General features: G+C 40.2%; 1 protein-coding gene across 1 annotated transcript in view; it reads right to left on the bottom strand.

Annotated features, from left to right (window-relative positions):
• DNAH8 (dynein axonemal heavy chain 8) overlaps positions 1-17,613 on the bottom strand; it is a 347,089-nt gene that overhangs the window by 48,844 nt on the left and 280,632 nt on the right. The window contains exons 79-83 of the mRNA XM_003404207.4: positions 17,341-17,414; positions 14,891-15,043; positions 14,364-14,519; positions 3,653-3,769; positions 1,645-1,746 (exon numbers count right to left, since the gene is read on the bottom strand). Of these exons, the coding sequence (XP_003404255.4) occupies positions 1,645-1,746; positions 3,653-3,769; positions 14,364-14,519; positions 14,891-15,043; positions 17,341-17,414 (602 nt within the window). The remainder of the gene's footprint in view (positions 1-1,644; positions 1,747-3,652; positions 3,770-14,363; positions 14,520-14,890; positions 15,044-17,340; positions 17,415-17,613) is intronic.

Genomic DNA, 17,613 nt, shown 5'->3' with positions numbered 1-17,613 from the left:
ACCCAAGGTAACGCCCTCTGGAGGGTTGGGGCAAGCCTGCATCCAATGACTAGCCAATGCCAGGGATTTAAAGGCTCTGCCCCTTGCCTCAATTTGGGATGCCTCTGGAAGGCCATCCACCTTGACAACTCCCTATGGGATTTGCCAAGGCCTCTGTTGCAACTAGGAGTATCCCTGGGTGGCACGAATAGTTCCATGCTCACCTACTAAGCAAAAGGTTGGTGGTTCAAACCCACCTAGAAGGACCTCAGAAGAAAGGCCTGGTGACCTGCTCCAAAACCCTACGGAGGAGCACAGCTCTATTCTGCAACATGTGGGGTTTTCATGAGTTTGAGATCAACTTGAGGGCAACTGGTTTGGTGGTTTTTGTTTGTTTGTTGGCTTGCTGTTTTGTTTGTTTGTTTGTTTTCTACTGCAACTGCACTGCAGTTTAACTTTCTCCCTCTGCCCACCCTGCCTCCTTCACTCCCCCACAAGAACATTCCCTGATAAAGCTTCTGCGTGCGAATCTCTGTGTCAGAGATTGTTTCCATCTGGTCGGTAGCAGGAGCTCACCTGAAACTAGACAGTTGCCATCAGCTCCACACACAATGTTGCCGTGAACATTTATGTAAATGTCCGCCACATCTACTTATTCTAGAAATGTTCTGGGATGTATCCACCCAGGATACTTAATTTCAGTAATTATTGCCTGCCTGCTTCCACAAGGTCTGTACCAGTCTAACCTCCCAGCAGCAGGGCTCCTGCCTCCACATATCCTTGAGACACTTGTTATCATCTGCTTTTCTTCACACACGGCTTCAAGAAAAACGTTCAAAAATAAGAGTTGAAAGAAAAATCAGTTTTCTGGTCTACTCTGAGTTAACAAAATATCCCCAAACTTTGTACTTTATTGTTGAGGTTTTAATTTTGTTAAGGAGGAAAAAAAAAAAAAATCATTGAAAAAGAGAATTACCAATACGGGAATTTAGATAACCATAAATACTCCCATATCTGATTCCTTGCCCACTTAAGTAACGAATATTGCTTTTCCAACAAGTAAAATTTTAAGGAACCGTTTGAGTCTGGTAGGTGTGTTTCTATTAACTCACCCTCCATGTGAAAGCCATAATTGTTAAGGAATAATTTTCTCTAGAAAATGTTCATAAACATGCTTTATGTGCCTTTTACTGGGTACAGAGAACAAGAGAAACACTTCATCAGTGTTTCAAGTGTGCAACCTAATGGAAGAGATAAGAAAACTCAAATTACGGTTAATTCCCCAATCGCCTATTTGGAGGCTTGAAAAGGCTGTAACACTGGCAACTCGGAGGAACAGGCTCCGAAATGGGCATCTAGTGTTCTCCTCACGGGTGAGACACTGGTGGCTCGGGGATATGGAGGAGGTTGGTGGGGAGAGACCCTGGGCATGAGCAGCTCATCTGTAAAGAAAAGATTTACACACCATTGAGAAATGGTTGCTGTTCTGCTCTAGACCACAAAGAGAATGCTAATTTTTTTCTCCTCCTTTTCAGCAGCTCTGCTTTATACTTTTTGTTTTGTTTTTTAAGTTTGACTTACCTATTACAAAAAAAAAAAAATCTTTAAAAGGAAATTGCAATGAAATGTGTCTCTATGCTTTTTTATTTTCTAAATTGGACTTACCCTAGCAAAGCAATTAAGTAGACGCTTGTCAAAATCATCTGTCACTCTGCCTCCGTATTGTACTTCTCCAATCATGTACCGGACTGTACTCCATGACACACCCTTTATTAAAAAAAATAATAATAATTTATTGTCAATCAAAACAAATAATGATCACTAGTTCAGTTCTTTCCCTGATGGAAAGGCCTGGAAAAGAAAACACTCGATAGCCTACATTTAAAATTATTCATTATTTTATATTAATAACTCCTTCACTATTAGATGGCTAGAATCATTACGGTTTGTTCACCAAAGAAAAATTTACAATACTAAACACTGGTGAGTACACTGCCCATAAAAAAAGGTTATATAAAATAAGAAAAAAAGACTATTTTTCACTCTATTGACTTAATCACCTATAACACTCATTAAAATAATGTCAAGCTGTTAGAGAGGGGGAAAAAAGTAGGGTTTAGTGGAGAAAGGAGAAAATCAAGTAATCAACACTTTAATATGCTTTCTTAGTAATGTATTTTCTAGAATCAGTATGAGAACAACTAGAAAATTATTTATTCACAAGATTTTTCTACAATGCAATCCTTTACCATCTCATAAAATGGGCAATAACTACATCAATGTATGTATTAATTTCTAAACCAATCTTAAACTAGCAATACATTTCAGATTTTTTTTTTTTTACTAATTAAAAATTCCTTCAATATATTTGGGGTAGGAGAAGTAAGGACGCTTGGTTTTGACTTACTTTCTCTTGGTTAAAATTTTATTCTTCAGCTTGGTTACCTGTCAGGTCAAATATTTCAAAGCAACTCTTATTTGTATACAACAAAGTGATAAACAATCAGAGCCTAGGAACCCATACAATGCAATTTTTCATTAAATTAATTCCTATTAAATTCCTATGCCCTTAATTTGAATATCCCTTTGTCATTTCAAGGAGAAATGGTTGGCTTGACTCTAGAGTTCCCACCTGCCCAGGTATAAATTCACCTCAGCTCACCATCATCATACTGATACTGCATTTTTTCTGTTCATCATGAAGACCTACAGTGGGGTAATATAGGAGGAGATTGGACCATACTTTGGGAAGGAGGAGAGGAGGAGGCAGAAGAAAACCAGTATTTATCGAGCCCTTATTATGTAGCAGATACTGTGCTTTTACAAATACTATCTCACTCATTCTTTACAGAAACAATGACCATTTTATAGATGAGGAAAGTCAGACTCTGAGACACTCATTAACTTCCCAAGATCATGGAAAAACCAGATTTCCAACCTTTTATAATATATGTGTGAAAGGACAGCTGGGTTTGCGTCTTTAGCTCTGTGACCTTCAGGAAGCCTTATTCTCTCTTGTCTGTTACCTCATCAGTAAAATGGGGATACCTACCTCACAGATTTGTAAAGAAAAACATGAGGTCCTTCATACACAAGCACTCTGAAAACTGTGATGTGCCATTAAATGAGCAACTTTTATAGAAGTTATTACACTATTTATATGCAGTTAAATGTCAGTTAAGAAGTGACTTAAGGTGAAAAGCAACTCTCACGTGGGTTGGGAGATAAGCATCTTCACTTCTGAGAAGGCATGAGTGAGATCAGTGAAGAAATTTTTATTTAAGGCACACCTTCTCTCCAAGCGCACCGTGGCACTGGTGGATATGACTTGAGGAAGGCCGTGGTGTTCTGCTGTACAATGAGTTACTGGGTTTCTTCCCTGTATTTCAGCCTTTTTTTTTAAATTATTATTTATTACGTGTGAGTCTGTGTGTGTGTGAGAGACAGAGAGAGAGATAGGAAGGAGCTCAGAGAGTCTGCACGCACACCTACAGTTCGAGTAGAAATGGCAGGACCAGTAAATAGCTGGTTGGAAGGAGCAGTCCCTTGGGTGGAGAGGGGGGATAGCGGAGGTATCCCAGCAGGTTCACCACATATTACAGACTGAAAATGACTCTAAATACCCTGATTTAAGGAAAGCAATAAAAATAGAAACAAAAACTATTTCACTCACTTTTTTAATGTCGCATTCATCAAGGTGATTCTGAATAAACTGAACACTGGCTGTAAAGTCAGCAGAATTGAATTCATAGGGAATATTCCATCCTAAGGGACCAAATTTGCGTCGTTCCTTAGAAATACCAAAGGAAAGTAAGCCTCAAGTGGGTTTTTAAAAATCGTAAGCAGTTTCTCCCCTAACACTAGCTGTAAGCAGCAGAATTGAATTCATAGGAAATATTCCATCCTTTTTTTTTTTTAAAAGACCAAATGTGCTTCACTCCTTAGAAATACCCAAGGAAAGGAAGCATTGAGTAGGTTTTTCAGAGGGAGTCCTTGGGTAGTGCTCAACTACTAGCTAAAAGTTTGGTGGTTCGAACCCACCCAGAGGTGTCTCAGAAGACAGGCCTGGTGATCTGCTTCCGAAAGGCCACAAGCCTTGAAAACCCTATGGAGCAGCTCTGCTCTGCACGCATGGGATCGCCATGAGTTGGAATCAACTCGATGGCAACTAACAACGATAACAACCATTTTAGAAAAATTATTTGATAGCTCTACAGCCAAATGGTTTATAAGCCAAAGTGAAGTTCTTAGGTTTTGTTTTTAACGAAAGTCTAGATCTCCACTGCCAACTCAAAGAATTTAGTAGGTGCTCAATAAATTATCTATTGAATTAGTTTAGTTATTCTAAATTAGACTTTTGAAAGTTTCACATGTAAGGGTTTGAATTTTTGTCTTTTAAGTAAAACAACTTAGACGCCCTGCAAGTTTCACTCAGTAATCTTGCAAAATATGAAAATATTTTGAAAAACAAAAATTTCTTTTGTGTACATGATCCGTTTGTCTTAAAGTTTTCACGGTACCTCCATTTTTCCCTTTTACTTGCTGGCTAGCCCTAAAAGACCTACAAAAGAATGGCTAACTGTTTAGAATTGCAAAGTTACCCATAAGCAATCAAATTGGGCCCAGATCATATGATTCACTTGCTTTGGTATTCTGAAGACCATTTAAAAAAGTATGTAAGAACCAATATTGCAGGCCCTGATCACTTAGTACACCACAGAGACGAGTCCAAATGAACTTTAGTTTGGACAAGTTCATGGTCAGGTCAGATAAGACATTCAGAAAGCAAAATGATTTTAGTTGCTAGTTTTCAGGGAATGCTTTTAAAATAATTTGGGTCCACATGTTCTGACCTAGGAGATCAGACTAAGGGCAAAAAAAAAAAAGATTCTCAAAAATGTAAAATGCTACCATTACTTCTAGACCTGTACTTCTCTGGGTTAGGTTTATCAGGCATTTGTACTGGATGACTTCCATCCCCATCCCTTGACTAAGTCAATCAACTTTGGGCAATCAGCCCAAGAAGAGCTGATCAGATTCCTTCTCCCAGGAACTCAGATTTAGGATTCAGAATTGCTACCTAGTCAGAGCTTAAACTACTTATAAACTCAGGAGCTACAAAACATCATCTTCCATCTTGTGTATAGAGAAGCTGAGAAGAAGCAGAGGGCACAAGAGGGGAAGCCTTGGCTCTTAACGGTGTCTTTTTGCTTCTTTTGGTGCCTTCTGCTTCCTGGTACCAGCATGCACATGGCCTCGATTTGTTTTTCTAGTTATTTCACGTTGAAATATTTTGGTCCTGTAACCATATTTAGAGGAGTCCTTGGGTGGTGCAAATAATTAAGCACTTGGCTACTAACTGAAGGGGGGTTTGTTCAAATCTACTCAGTGGTGCTTTGAAAGAAAGGCCTGGTGATCTACTTCCAAGAGGTCACAGCCTTTGGAGTGCAGTTCTATTCCAACATGGCGTCACCAGATGTCATAACCAACTTGATGGCAGTTCTATTCCAACATGGCATCACCATATGTCATAACCAACTTGATGGCAAGTGGTTTTTTTTGTTGTTGTCGGTTTTTGGTTTAACTGTATTTTGTATTTTGAGCCTTGAGAGTGGAGAGCGTGTTTCCTGTTTTTGTCTCCCCATTTGCACCAGCATCTTCAAGGAAATAAGCATGTTTGCCCAATAAACATTGGTTGGTTATTACTGGAGTGAAAGGTGCTCTCCCTCTCACTCTCTTGGAGGTCAATTCTGAGGCTGACATAGGGTCTTGAATTTCTTGAGTGGACCCCACAAACACTGAAGGATGCCTCCATGTTACGTCCAGGAGCAAGGGCGGGTTAGGAAGGTGCATGGGATATGTACATGAAAATGCATTCAGCTAACCCTCTAATCCCTGTAATTTCTTCCACCTTGGGGATTTCAAAGAGAAGACTAACCCCTTATTATTGATATGCAAATGTTTTTCCATTTTTGAAAAAGAAAATCGAAATCTAAAATATTAGTTTACTAGCCAGTAAAATTTTGCTGAAGATAATTCAAAAACATGTGGAGAAGTACATAGACAGGGAACTGCCAGAAATTCAAGCCAGATTCAGAAGAGGACGTGGAACAACAAGGGTTATCATTGCTGATGTCAGTCAGATCTTGGCTGAAAGCAGACAATATCAGAAAGATGTTTACCTGTGTTTTATTGATTATGCAAAGGCATTTGACTGTTTAGATTTTAACAAATTATGGATAACATTGCAAAGAATGGGAATTCCAGAACACTTAATTGTGCTCATGAGGAACCTGCACATAGACCAAGAAGCAGTCATTCAAACAGAGTAGAGGGATACTGCATGGTTTAAAGTCAGGGGAGGTGTGCATCAGGGTTGTATCCTTTCATCATACTTATTCAATATGTATGCTGAGCAAATAATCTGGGAAGCCGGGCTATATGAAGAAGAACAGGGCATCAGGATTGGAGGAAGACTCATTAACAACCTGCGATATGCAGATGACACAACCTTGCTTGCTAAAGGTCAAGAGGACTTGAAGCACTTACTGATGAAGATCAAAGACTACAGCCTTCAGTATGGATCACACCTCAATATAAAGAAAACAAAAAATCTTCACAACTGGACCAATAAGCAACATTATGATAAATGGAGAAAAGACTGAAGTTGTCAAGGATTTCATTTCACTTGGATCCACAATCAACACCCATGGATGCAGCAGCCAAGAAATTAAACGATGTATTGCATTGAGCAAATCTGCCATAAAAGACCTCTTTCAAGTGCTAACAAACAAAGATATCACTTTGAGGAGTAAAGTGCACCTGACCCAAGCTATGGTATTTTCAGTTGCCTCATTCTCATGTGAAAGCTGGACAATGAATAAGGAAGGCCAAAGAAGAACTGATGCCTTTGAGTTATGGTGTTGGTGAAGAATACTGACAGAAATCTGTCTTGGAAGAAGTACAGCCAGAATGCTCCTTAGAAGTGAGGATAGAGAGATTTCCTCTCAAGTGCTTTGGACTGTTATCAGCAGGGATCAGTCCCTGGAGAAGGATATCATTGGTAAGGTACAGGGTCTGCGAAAAAGAGGAAGACCCTCAACGAGATGGATTGACACAATGGCTGCAACAATGGGCTCAAGCATAACAACGATTGTGAGGATGGTGCAGGACCAGGCAGTGTTTCGTTCTTTTGTACAAAGGGTCGTTATGAGTCAGAACGAACTCAACGGCACCTAACAACGACAACATAATGTTAGTTTTACCTATGTGATTGATTTAATTTTTTAAAATTTAATGTTCAGTTAGGTAAGAGACTAAATGAAAAATAATTCTTTCTTTCCAGTTACTGACGCTGCTTAAATTGGCTCTACGGAAATTTACATGCATTGAGCAATGGCAATTTAGTTGCTTCTTAAAAAGTGATGTTCGAAAATTGCCCAAATGCTGAGATTTGCTTGACATTTATGTTACTTACTATCAATTTTCATTTAAAGCTTTCAGTTTTGAAGTTAGTTCACTAAAGTCATCAAAAGAGACAAATTTTTTGCAGGTGTTTTCTTTTCCAAATGAATTCATTTCATTTTCTGGCAATTTTTTTCATACCCATTGATCTCGATTAGTGACTAGAAAGGGGGAAAAACTGAATTATCATCCTGGGAGTAACATCAAGATAGAATCAGACCAGTGAGACTGGGACCTAAGAACACATTTGGAGCTCAAAAGCAGCGTTTTTTGTTATTGTGGTGGTGGTTATGTTTGTTTTGCTAGTTTTACTTGGAATATAAAATGTCTTCTGTCCAATTAGTACTTCTGAGACCATGACATGTGCCCTACATGATAAAAAAAAAAAAAAATTGATACACTGTAAAAATATTAAAGCAGTTGTATTTTCAAGAAGTCTTAATCTAGTTGAGAAAATAAGACTTAGAAACAAGAGGACAATTTGAAAGTGAATATAATTAACTGTGAAAATTTAACAGACAATAAGCCTGAAGAAGGCGCTTAATCACAGGCTTCTGGGTGGAATGACACTGAAGCTGATCTTTGAAAAGGGGGGATAAGGGGCTTGCAGGCTTGGTGAAGGCCGGGACCAGAGGCAGGAGCACCAAGCACGTGACTGTCCAGGTGGCTTCAGGTAGATGGTTCTACCACAGCAGAGGGTGATCTCTGGTGAGCATCAGGAACCACGTGCTCATGTGATTTAGGGACAGGATGTAGACAGATTTGAATGTCAGAATAAAGAGTTAAAACATGATTCAATAGAAGGGAATTATTATGCACTGTTAAGTCGGAGAACGTGATGATTTTTAGGAAGGCCAGTGTATTCCCTACTTAATATGACCAACGACACTCCTTCTGTTTATTCCAACTACTGGTGAAATACGGAAGACTTGGAATCCTCCTTAGAACAGTCATGAAAAATTGCTCAATGGAATCATCGTTTTAATGATACCAAAGCTATTACTGGTTTTATATTAGATTCCACCTCAGCAGTTCCCACAACCCAATGCAGAACCACTTCACTTGCATCTTTAAAACAAGGCTCTCTTGGGAACATCACACCTTATTTATTTAATAATTGGAGCCCATATACAATGAAAAATAAAGGCCATGTTAGATTACATAAGGGAAACTTTAATACCAGTTGCCGTCAAGTTGACCCGGACTCACAGTGACTCCATGCGTGTCAGAGCAGAACTGTGCTCCATAAGGTTTTCAGTGACCAATTTTTCAGAAGAAGATCACCAGGCCTTTTTTCCGAGGTGTCTCTGAGTGGACTCCAACTACCAACCTTTCCATTAGCAACTGAGAGTGTTAACCATTTGCACTACCCACCAAAAAACCCACTGCCATCGAGTTGATTCCGACTCATAGCGACCCTATAGGACAGAGGAGAACTGCCCCATAGAGTTTCCAAGGAGCGTCTGGCGGATTCGAACTGCCGTCCCTTCAGTCAGCGGCCGTAGCACTTAACCATTACACCACTACCCAATAAAAAAATAGGTAACAATAATTAACAAAATAGCCAGAACCACTGAGAGACACTATAGGGCAGAGCATAAAAGATCTTTATATAAACCTGTTTCATAATACTGTAATTATTCCAAATACATTTAAACTGAGAGCTTTATAATCATGCCTTCCCAAAGCAAGGATTTTACATACACTATGTATTTTATTATTTGAAGGGAGTGTTCGGTAAGACTTAAGCATGAGAAAGAAAACAAAATGCAGGGGAAACACTTTTTCTAATGAAGAACTGTTAATAGAAGAATTCTTTGAGCCTGCTGATATGACTATTTTTAATTAATATTTCAATTATTTTTAAGACTCATCACAAAATCTCCAAGTTTGTAACTGCCACTGCAGGCCCTTAAGATTTTAATTGGCGACTTTAGCAAAAAGCCTCACAGTGTTATATATAAGCCATCAGAAAAGCCCCAAATGTGAGCCTCAGTGTAAGTAAAAATAATGTGATGGGGAAACAAACTCCAAACCATGAAAAGAATGTAAAAATGACTACAGATTCTTCCTTTAAGGTCAGTGGCTATTTGGTAGTTTTTCTCCGCTGTGGTTGGATATTAGAATCATACGGGAAGTTTTTAAAAAGACTGAGGCCAGCCTCCATCTGTCCTGGCGCCCAAACTCCAGGGCCTGGAGTGTGGCCCAAGCATTAGTTCAGAACCACTGACTAGATGGTCAATGCTTCGAAGAGAGGTAAGCTGACCATCAAATAGAGAAAAACATTTTTCTGACTTTCTCTGGAGTCCCTGGGTGAAGCAAACAGTTAATGCATTCGGCTGCTAACTGAAAGGTTGCAGAATCGAGTGCACCCAGTGGCATCTTGGAAGAAAGGCCTGGAAATCCATCTGAATTGACTTGGTAGCAACAGGTTTGGTTTTTGTTGTCGTTGACCTTCTTCAGGCGGTGCTAGAAGGAAACCAAAAATGTTTTCTGTTTCAAAAGACCAAGACTTTGGACGAATATATGTTACAACTGAAATTCCAAAAGATGAATGGGACCTTGCCCTGAAACCCAGAACGGTAGTGCCTTGGAGTCTCCACACAGCCATAGACAGATAATACTGAGGACAGAGAGGTTTCTCTGTGGCTCTTCTTCAAGAAGATGCTGACATGTTCATAGGGAGTGGAGGTCAAACTGGACCAAGGCATGCTCCAGCACCCTGGGTAATAAAAGTCTTACCTGGGGAGGCAGGAAAGGCTGGCTGGCCAAGGCAGAGATGTCACCCCACTCCAGTAAGAGCGGCCACAGCTGCAGCAACTTCCCTTCTCAGGGTGGCTGCTAGCTGGCCTACATGGATGGTAAGTTCCTGGAGGAGAGGTTTAGATGAGGGGGAGGGAAGTCAGCGGGGAGTGTGGAGCCAGAAGAGCTGAGTTTGGAGTTGCCTTGTGCATCTATGCAAGTTCCCTTGGTACCCTCCTTCTATTTGGTAAGCCTGCTCCCACATCAATGAGAAAACATACCACACCCTCCACCACTATTCTACCCCAGAAAGTTGTCCTTGATTAGCCACATCTACTTTCCCTTCTTAATATAGTATAACCTGCGAAAGCCGGAACCTGTGTAAGGCGGAAACCTGTCAGAAAAGAAAAAGTCAAATATTTTCCACTAATACAAGTGGTAGAAAAAATGGTAACATTCTGAGAGGGATCACAACAGAGGGCCCATGACAGAGCGGGAGAAAAATGTAGAACAAAATTCAAATTCACAAAAAAAGACCAGGCTTGCTGGTCTGACAGAGACTGGGGGAACTTCCAAGACTATGGACTCCAGACGCACTGCTAACTCAGAGCTGAAGCCACCTCCGAAGCCCACTTTTCAGTTAAAGATTAGACAGGCCTATAAAACAAACAATACATGCGAGGAACATACTTCTTGGTTCAACCAAGCATACAAGACCAAATGGGCAACACCTGCTCAAAAGCAAAGACAAGAAGGCAGGAAGGGACAGGAAAACTGGGTGAATAGACGCAGGGAACCTGGGAAGGAGAGGGGGAGAGTGCTGACACATTGCGGAGATAGCAACCAATGTCACAAAACAATTCACGTATAAATTTTTGAATGAGAAACTAATTCGTGCTGTAAATTTTCACTTGAAGCACAATGTTTTAAAAAGTGGTAAAACTGCGCCCTGTCAAAGGCAGAAAACTTGCAAGACCCAGAAAAACAAGGCAATTCCACTGAGTTCCAGCTCTCACAGGTTTCGCTGTAATAGGAAAGAAGGAGTGCTCATTTTGTTCTCTGCAGCAGGAGTAGGGTCCACATAATACATCATGTTGTCCAGCTGGGGCGAGTTGATAGCATAATGCCAAGCCAAGGTTCAGTAAGAGAAATTATGTTGCGGGACAGAGAGGGGTTAGGTAATTTGCCACTATGTTCCACTACGTAGTATGTCTTGGACTCCAGCATAACCCTTCCCCAACTCTAAAGCTTCAGGTTATGTGACATGAACCAATTTCTCTGTCCTTTTTCTCAGACTCTACAAGGACAAAAATGTATACATCATGTTTGTGTATAAAACAAGGGATACCTGTGTTAATTTGGAGGAATCAATTAGTCAATTAACAAATCAGGTATTTGGCTGCTATGTCCAACACTGGAGACATAGAAGAGAAATATGTCACAATCTATTTAATCCAAAACATTCCTTCCAAAAGGAATTACATCTCAAACTATAATGTGCACATGGATCGCCTGGGCATCTTGCTAAGATACAGATTCTCCTTCAGGAGGTCTGGGATGGGGCCTGAGAGTCTGCATTTCTAGCCAGCTCCAGGTGATGCTGATGCTGCTCCAGGATTACACTCTGACTAGTAAGTCCCTAAAGGATGCTGGATCTTTCTATCCAGCTAGTTCTATCCTAACCAAACAAAAGAAAGAATTTAGGCAATAATACCACAAACACTTCTGAAGTTGATGGAAAAAGGACAGAAAAAATATCCTTGCATTATCTAGAATCCCTGTGTAGTCATAAAACTTGCTTACGGAATTTTAGAAGTGAGAAAACCCTTAGAAGGCCACCTACTTCCATCTCTAACTGCCCAGATGGGGAAACAGAGACCCTTCAGGGGACATAATAGACCAATACCACAGAGCAAATTGATTTCACAGCAAGTATAAAATCCAGGCTTCCTGACTCTCAATTCAGTGCTCTTTCTAACACGCTAAGATTTGATTTTGAGAGATACTCAACCACTTTTTTAGACATTCCACTGTTAGCTTCCCGACCCTAGCAGTGGAGATATTTCTTTCTCCCGTTTTAACCCAAATGTATGCTGTGTTAACAGCAAGCACACTTTAGCCCCATGATTGGGCCATAGTCCTGTTGCTCTTCTTCCATTTAACACTTGTATAATAGCCACTACAAACACAGGCTGCCGCATTGGCCATATGGAAAATACCTCCAATCATCACTCCATGATAAGCACTGTGAGAAAGCTGAATCATCACCACTGGGAACAGAATCATAAAATATACTATTTGTGAAATATCAGCGTTAAAGCAATATTTGCATTAGAGTGTGAAAAAGTCTAGCAAAACAGACAATTCCCAGATAAGGATGTATGAAATAGGCTTCAATGACTTCAAAGCTGTAATTTAAAATGCAAAGGACACAATGGCACTTAGTAAAAATAACCAACTACAAAGCATTTAACCGGATTTTAATTCTCTAGGGGCTGGGAATCAGATAAATACCAACTGTCCCCTCTACAGGGCCTTGTCTATTGGGCAGCATAATCCTACGGAAGTGGTAGGGAGAAAGAGTCAGAGGACAAATATGCCCAGTATTTTCTGGGGTGAGCATTAAATTCCCCTCCACATTTGGGCTGAAAGTATGACTGCTGGGAGAAGCCAGTTAATTCATTTTGTCCTTCACCCCAACTATCAGCCTCAAGGAAGGAAGAAATGGGCAGGGAGGGGGGGCCAAAAGGGGCTTTCCATCTCTCTGTGAGGCCAAAAATGAATCAAGTGCATTAAAACTATGCTGCTGCTGTTGTTGTTATGTACAGTCGAGTTGCTTCCAACTCACAGTGACCCTACAGGACAGAGTAGAATTGCCCCTTATGGTTTCCTAGGCTGTAATCTTTACGGAAGCAGATTGCCTGGTCTTTCTCCTGCAGAGCTGCTGGTGGGTTCAAACCACCTACCTTTTAGTTAGCAGCCAAGCGCTTAACCATCACACCAACAGGGATTCTGCATTAAAACTACACAACTTGCAAATACAGAACAAAACAATAATTTTTTTTTTTTAAAGTCCACCACGTGTCACAGAGTAGAACTGCTCCATAGGGTTTTATTGGCTGTAATCTTTATGGAAACAGATTCCCAGAACTTTCTTCTCCAGTGCTGCTGGGTGGGTTCAAACCACCGCCCTTTAGGTTAGTAATCTCGCATCAAACGTTTGCGCCACCCAGGGACCTTTAACAAAAAACCAAACCATTGCCATCGAGTAGATTCCAACTCACAGTGACCCTATAGGACAGTGTAGAACTGCCCCATAGGGTTTCCAAGGCTGTAACTCTTTACGGAAGCAATCTGCCACAACTTTCTCCTGCAGAGCAGCTGGGGGGTTCAAACTGCTGACCTTTTGGTTGGCAGCTGAGTGCTTAAACACTTTACCACCAGGGCTCCTCCCAGGGACCTTTGGTAACTATAAAATCGTTAAATTACTGTGTAAGTAAATAGAACCTAAAAGCAAATAGTAAACAACCTTAGAAAGAGAGGTAACTACCGTTACTCCTCCTCCGCCCCCCACCACCTTTCCCTTTACTCCTGAGTAATAGGGTCAAAACATACTGGAATCTGTTGTGAAAGGATCTGTGATACAGTACAAAGAGCTTCAGAGCTAGACAGTGGGAGTCTTGACTGCAAGATCTACCACATACAAAGTGTACTCAACCTCTCTGAGCCTCAATAGCCTCATTTTTTAAAACAGTGATAATCCTACCTCGGAATGTGTTTGTTAGTGTTATGTGAGATGGTGTACACAAAATTCTCGGCCGGTATAAGCACTTGACAATGCCCGTTCAAAACAAAGTTCCTGCCTTAATAATCTGTTTCTTCCTTCTACAAATATTTACGGAGCTCTGACGATGCCCCCAGACACTGTTGTGACAGTGGAAGATTCGACAGTAACAAAAAAGATGAAGTCTCTGACTGGAGAATCTTACATGCAGGCTACTGGTCAGGACGGGGGCGGGGAGGCGCGGGTACACATACTAAACACATAAACAGATATGCCCCATGCCAGGTGGGAAAATTGCTACAAAGCAAAATTAAGCAGAGGAAGGGGAACAAAATGGTGGTGGGGAGCTGTCACTACCCATCCTCTAAACATGAAAGCTGCTTTCAGAAGTTACCTGCACAGTGGAGTGTAAAAATGCTACTGTGTAAAGCATTGGTTTCCACATGGGTAAATTACTGATGTCCAGAAGGTCTTGATTAATCCCCGCAAATGTTCTCTTCAAACCTGCGCGTACACCTTGTGGTGGCTCGTTAGTGAACTTGAGAGAACTCTGTCATAAAAAGCAAACAGGAGTTTTGTTTCTGCAAATTATCGTAAAAGATGAAAAGGGAAATTACAACACATCAAATAGCAACACATTTATGGCACGTGGGATGTGGGCTGAAGGTCAGCACCGTGTAAACTAATTACACCGATCACAGCTGAAACTCAACAAGCCAGTATCAAGTCTTAGAACTCTTCTGTGGAAGTATTTACTAAATAACCTTGGCGGTTACAGTTAAGATTTTGACGATGATACTAGAAGATTTTGCAGACTCTATCAGCCCAAAAATCCCTGCTGCATTTTCACCTTTTACTAATGCCAATTATGCCATCTTTATTCATAAAACCCTCAACAGAAGGAGACTCATAGTAACAAACCTGAAGCAACGTAATCGGAAATCGATCATGAGGCTCAGTAGTTATCCACACTCGGAAAGACTCATCACTGGCTTCAGAGGTAATTAGCGTCTCTAGTAATTCTTCCATGAACTCCAGGCCAAGGTGACAATTTTGTAGTAATACCCAACCACCCTGCATCCAAAAAATGATTTAATATTTAGTTCTCATAACTTTTCCGCTATGATTTTAATAAAACAAATAGAATGCACAAATCAATTAACAAACAAAACAAACCTTGTTCAGAGCTCACAAATATTATATTTGGAGGATTTAATTTAAAAAAATTGTATATGTCAATTACAATCATCCCTTCTGCAACTACTACAGGCTGCTTACTTGGGTTTGGAACCAAGTGGGTTCAAAACGATTGTATTCTGCCACCCCTGGTTCAGAAAGGAACAGAAATTAAAACCTGAAGTCAGATTTGTGTAGGTACAGTGTGTGCACCATCTAATGGTGGGAATCAGTATTTTGGAATTTGTCAGTTAAATGGTCCTGCCCAAACTAGCTGGTCTGTACCTGCAGAAACCTGTATGCTATATTAGCATAAACTTCATATTGTAGGTAAATCAGAACTGATTCACCCCCAAAACCAAGGAAGATACACATTAGCTCCTGAGAGTTGAAAACAATAAATTTGGTGACTTTTGCCACCATGATGCTAAAACTTATTTTTGTCACCACACTTCCCATATATTCCTGAAACCACAAAACTTATTAAGTACTGTCTTAATACTTGATAAAACTACCTTGAACAATATGAGAACACAGTTTCTTAACCAGACAACATTTTGATGCCCTTATAAAACTAACCTGCGCCAAACCAAACCTGTTGCCGTCAGTCCATTCTGACTCACAGTGACCCTATAGGACAGGGTAGAACTGCCCCACAAGGTTTCTAAGGCTATAATCTTTACAGAAGCAGGCTCTCACATCTTTCTGCCTTGGAGTGCCTGGTGGGTTCCAACCACCCACCTTTCAGTTAGCAGCCAAGCGCTTAACCACTGTGCCACCAGGGCTCCTTTCCTTACAAAACTAGATCAGATAAATACAGCTACAGAACACTGAGTGCAACAAATATATGGTAATGCCTGCGTATCATGCCCTCAAATATGTAGGTAAGAGAAAATATAACAGACTGGCTTAAACAGTAAAGGGGATGTGTTGGTCTATTTAACTGGGGTGTCCAGTGCAAGATGCATTTTAGGGTCAGTTTGTGACCTCATAGACCCAGTTTTTTTCCTGATTCCCTACTCTGCATTCCACAATGCCAGCTTTATACTAAATCTGACGTCCATCAAGTTGCCAACATGGCTGTTCATGATTTGCGTGTGTTTCCTGAAAAATGCCATTACTATCAAGGCTTATCCCACCTTCAGAAACAGAATATAGAAATTATAAAAGTTAGTATTCCAAAGAAGGTTAAGTGAATGCTATATCGAAATTAAAAAGTTTCTCACTCGATGAAACCAAAGTAACTATTTAAGTCCCAAAATTAAACTGTCAGATCACTCAATAGACTGAATCGTTTGATCCAAGTAAGAATAATTATATATAATTGCTTTGGTATTGGTATATATAAACTAAATGCAATATTTTATTGAATTTAATTAAGTGGTAAAAATTAAGGCTTAGGGCATTTGAGAATTAATGACTTGCTTGAAAATTTGATGACCCACATAGTTTTAGCCCATTAACCCTCTCTAGTCATTAATTTCCAGGGAAGAGTTGCACCAAAGTTGCTACAAACATTATGAGACCAAAAGCTTAAAAATAAACCAAGATCTTAGTTTATGTTTATAAATGGTGCAATTTCTTATTACAGCTTAGATTGCTATCTACAGAGCATTTCAAGAGACTTAATGTCCTGTGTATTTATTAGGTGTGATGGGAAACAATTCTCAGCAATCCATTCAGCTTGCAATTTTCAATAAAAAACCCTATTTATTAATATTTGAATATAACATCCTCACATATTTCTTATTTGACCTAAACGATCTGTTAATGGAAAAATGAAAGCCTGACTTTAACCAAAAATTGAAATTTAACTGTCTCAGTCTGTCGCTTCTTAAGTACTATCTCTTAATATTGATGGCGAAATTCTAAGACTGCCGGGGCTGCATCCCTGAGAATCTAAGAAGGTGCGTCCATCGAATAGTCAAAAAATATATACATATTAGCAAAAATAAAATGAAGGATACACCATGGGAGATGGAACAGGCTTCTCCTGGGGACATCCGGAGGAAACTGGTTTGAGATTTCACATTTACAATTGAAGTTGGCCTCTATATACACGAATGGAAAATAATGATTGGGTATCACAGGAAGGATGAATCATCCCTCGCCGTGGAGTTCCTAAGGAGGCCTGACAGACCGAGGGACCTCAGCAGTGATGTCTGCACTAGGAGAAGACAGCCCTTGTTACACACCTGTTGCATTGACACCTGAATTAGCTTCCGAGCATGTACTTCTTGTCCTTGCCCCATGGAGATAGTTCTACATTCTGTAACACAGGAGAAGTTTCACAATAATGAAAGGTCAGTTCTGTAATAGGATTGGGATAAAAAATAATAATAATTTCTGGATAGTTAAAACGTCCTTCCCTCCATTACTTCTAAGGAGGCTTTGCTGTCCCAACAGGCCTGGCCTTTGGTTGTGTTGATTAGGGAAATGATGGCAGCAGAGAACTGGGAATACCCCCT

This window comes from Loxodonta africana, chromosome 1 (genome assembly GCF_030014295.1).
Source record: "Loxodonta africana isolate mLoxAfr1 chromosome 1, mLoxAfr1.hap2, whole genome shotgun sequence".
Lineage (NCBI taxonomy): Eukaryota > Metazoa > Chordata > Mammalia > Proboscidea > Elephantidae > Loxodonta > Loxodonta africana.
This window is presented reverse-complemented; position numbering and strand designations above follow the sequence as displayed.